This window comes from Pyxicephalus adspersus, chromosome 2 (assembly GCF_032062135.1).
Source record: "Pyxicephalus adspersus chromosome 2, UCB_Pads_2.0, whole genome shotgun sequence".
Taxonomy (NCBI): Eukaryota; Metazoa; Chordata; class Amphibia; order Anura; family Pyxicephalidae; genus Pyxicephalus; species Pyxicephalus adspersus.
The window spans coordinates 121,326,373-121,328,676 of NC_092859.1; the positions used below are offsets into that span (position 1 = coordinate 121,326,373).

General features: G+C 41.4%; 1 protein-coding gene across 2 annotated transcripts in view; it reads right to left on the minus strand.

Annotated features, from left to right (window-relative positions):
• The window catches only part of COMMD4 (COMM domain containing 4), an 8,883-nt gene extending 7,505 nt beyond the window's left edge, over positions 1–1,378 (minus strand). The window contains exon 1 of one of the 2 annotated variants that reach the window (XR_011919532.1): positions 1,330–1,378. Coding sequence is in view for 1 of the 2 variants with exons in the window: in XM_072402256.1 (XP_072258357.1) it covers positions 1,330–1,332 (3 nt within the window). In the remaining variant the exon portion in view is untranslated. The remainder of the gene's footprint in view (positions 1–1,329) is intronic. The other variant, XM_072402256.1, reaches the window with a different exon arrangement.
• Positions 1,379–2,304: the final 926 nt, after the last annotated feature.

Consider the following 2,304-nt stretch of genomic DNA (forward strand, 5'->3'; position numbering starts at 1 on the left):
AGAGAAGGGGGTGATTCATCTGTTTCCTTTATATTGGATTATCAAAAGAAATTGAACAGGTAAATAATACCTATTATAGAGGTGTATATATCTAGCCACAAACAGGCACTCTGAGGAGGAAAATCAGAGTGGTGACAGTTTCAACTTCTTTAAAGTGTACTTAAACTGAACATTTTTACTTTACATAAAAGGGTAGACAACCTTTCTATGTAAGGTAAAATATTGGTTTTTTTAAAGCGCAACACCGCCCCTTTATGTCTTGATCGCCTCAGCGCCTTGATCAAGGGCAGAGCATCCTGGGATACCTACATCACACATCCCGGGAGGCTCTGGGTGCTCCTTCTGCGCATGCTCTGATCTCGGACATGCACAGAAAAAGCATTTTTCCTCCTAGAGGAAAGAGATGCCAATCTCATTCTCGCGCAGTGAGCTCGTCTCTCTTTTTTTACCCTTCACAGCAGCGACGTCACCCGATCTCACACCTGTGCAGTGGGAGATCGGGTGAGGTAGAAAGAAGGCCGAAGAAGGAAACAGAAGTTAAAAACAAAATTAGTGGTGCCCAGACGAAGAGTGCCATCGAGAGACTTGCCAGATTACAGGAAATTACAGAATTTTTTTTGTTTTTTGTTTAGTTCCACTTTAAAGTGGAACTAAACCCTCCAGCATTAACCATTATTACAGTGCGTCACCATCTTTTTTTCTTCTTCTGCCCGGTAACAATCTTCGGCAATCCTGATTGGCTGTGCTAGGATGGCGTAACCCGAAAGAAGCTGTGGGGGAATTCATCATCCTCGGCACATGCAAGGGAAACCAGGAATCCTGTGCATGGGCAGCTCAGCGTTTCCTGCATATTCCTGGTGTGATCTGGCATCTATGACGTGTTATTACAGAAGAGATATCACCTGAGCACTTTTTATATTAACCACTTGCCTCATAAAGTGGGATTTTAGTTTAAAGGACAATATTGACATATATTACTCAGTGCGCTCTGTGCTGCAGGAAAGGCCAGCGATATATAAATGCATAATACCAATAATAAATAATATTGCACAGCCCAGGGACATATTATTCCACCAGAAAATAAAGTATTACTCTTTGCCATCAGGACATCTGCAGCTTTATTATTATTACTAAGAGGAAGCTGAAGTATAAAGCATAATACAGAATACCCAGGTATGTCCATTCATGTACTGAATCTCTATGTTTGTATCAATGCACTACAGATCCGGCATGCAGACATATATCATCACCACAGTATAGACCGATCACAACAATGATACAGCACGTGTTACAGAGATGTCACTCTATTCAGATCTCACACACACTCACCATATTGTCAGCAACCAAGGCTTCCTCTGTCAGCTGACCACACAGCGATCATGTGACCTACTCATTCAAGTAACTTTATTAGCACAGAACAAGGAGTGTATAATATCTTGGACGGTGTTTGCTGTTTGAGGAGAAGCTGTTGTTATAAGAAGAAAGGATTCTTTCTATCAGATATTACATTAGGCTTTTGTAGAGGGTGTAAAAGTATATAAATAGCGTCTTTGTTCATATAGGAAGAACGTGACTGGGCGAGGAAGCTGCAGCAAGTAGTGTATTGGTGGTGCATGTCATGCATAGGTGCAGCTGTCTGCAGGAAATGTTGAGGGAGGGGGGTAAGCAATGCCTACACCTAATATTAATGCTTCTTGTACTCACAAAATACCCCCTAAAACTTGAAATACATACATCAACATGCTGGGTTCTCCTTCAGCCGATAAAACCACACAAATACAGGGAATTTTGTTAAGTTTGACATACAGATCTGCAGTCGCAAACCAGTGGGCCACAAAAAATGTGGACATTATTTGCAATTTTTATATTTTATTAATATTAAAACAAAAATAAGGAAGAAGTAGAGGAGAAGATGGCTGCACACGGTGCACGGGCCCAAGGATGGATGCAGGGACGACACGGGACCCGATGAAAGAGACCTCCGGACTGTATTTTGTTGTGGGTAAAGTTTGCGTTTAATTCCTCTTTAACCTGGGCGTTTCACTGATGTCTGGATTTCTGTACCAAAAGCACATTGTAGACCTGTAACTTACAGAAATATGTCCACACAAGGGTCCAGTAGATATCTTGAATATAATAAAGTTTGAAACACAAAATCAGTCCATCCTTAATCAGAACCCAAAAGCACTTCTATTTAAACAACAGGCAAGGTCACGTTGGGACCCTGGTCACGTGCCCAAATCTCAAGTGCCCAAATTATAAGTGCAATGAGAATTAATCCAGGGAATTCCATCATCATCATCA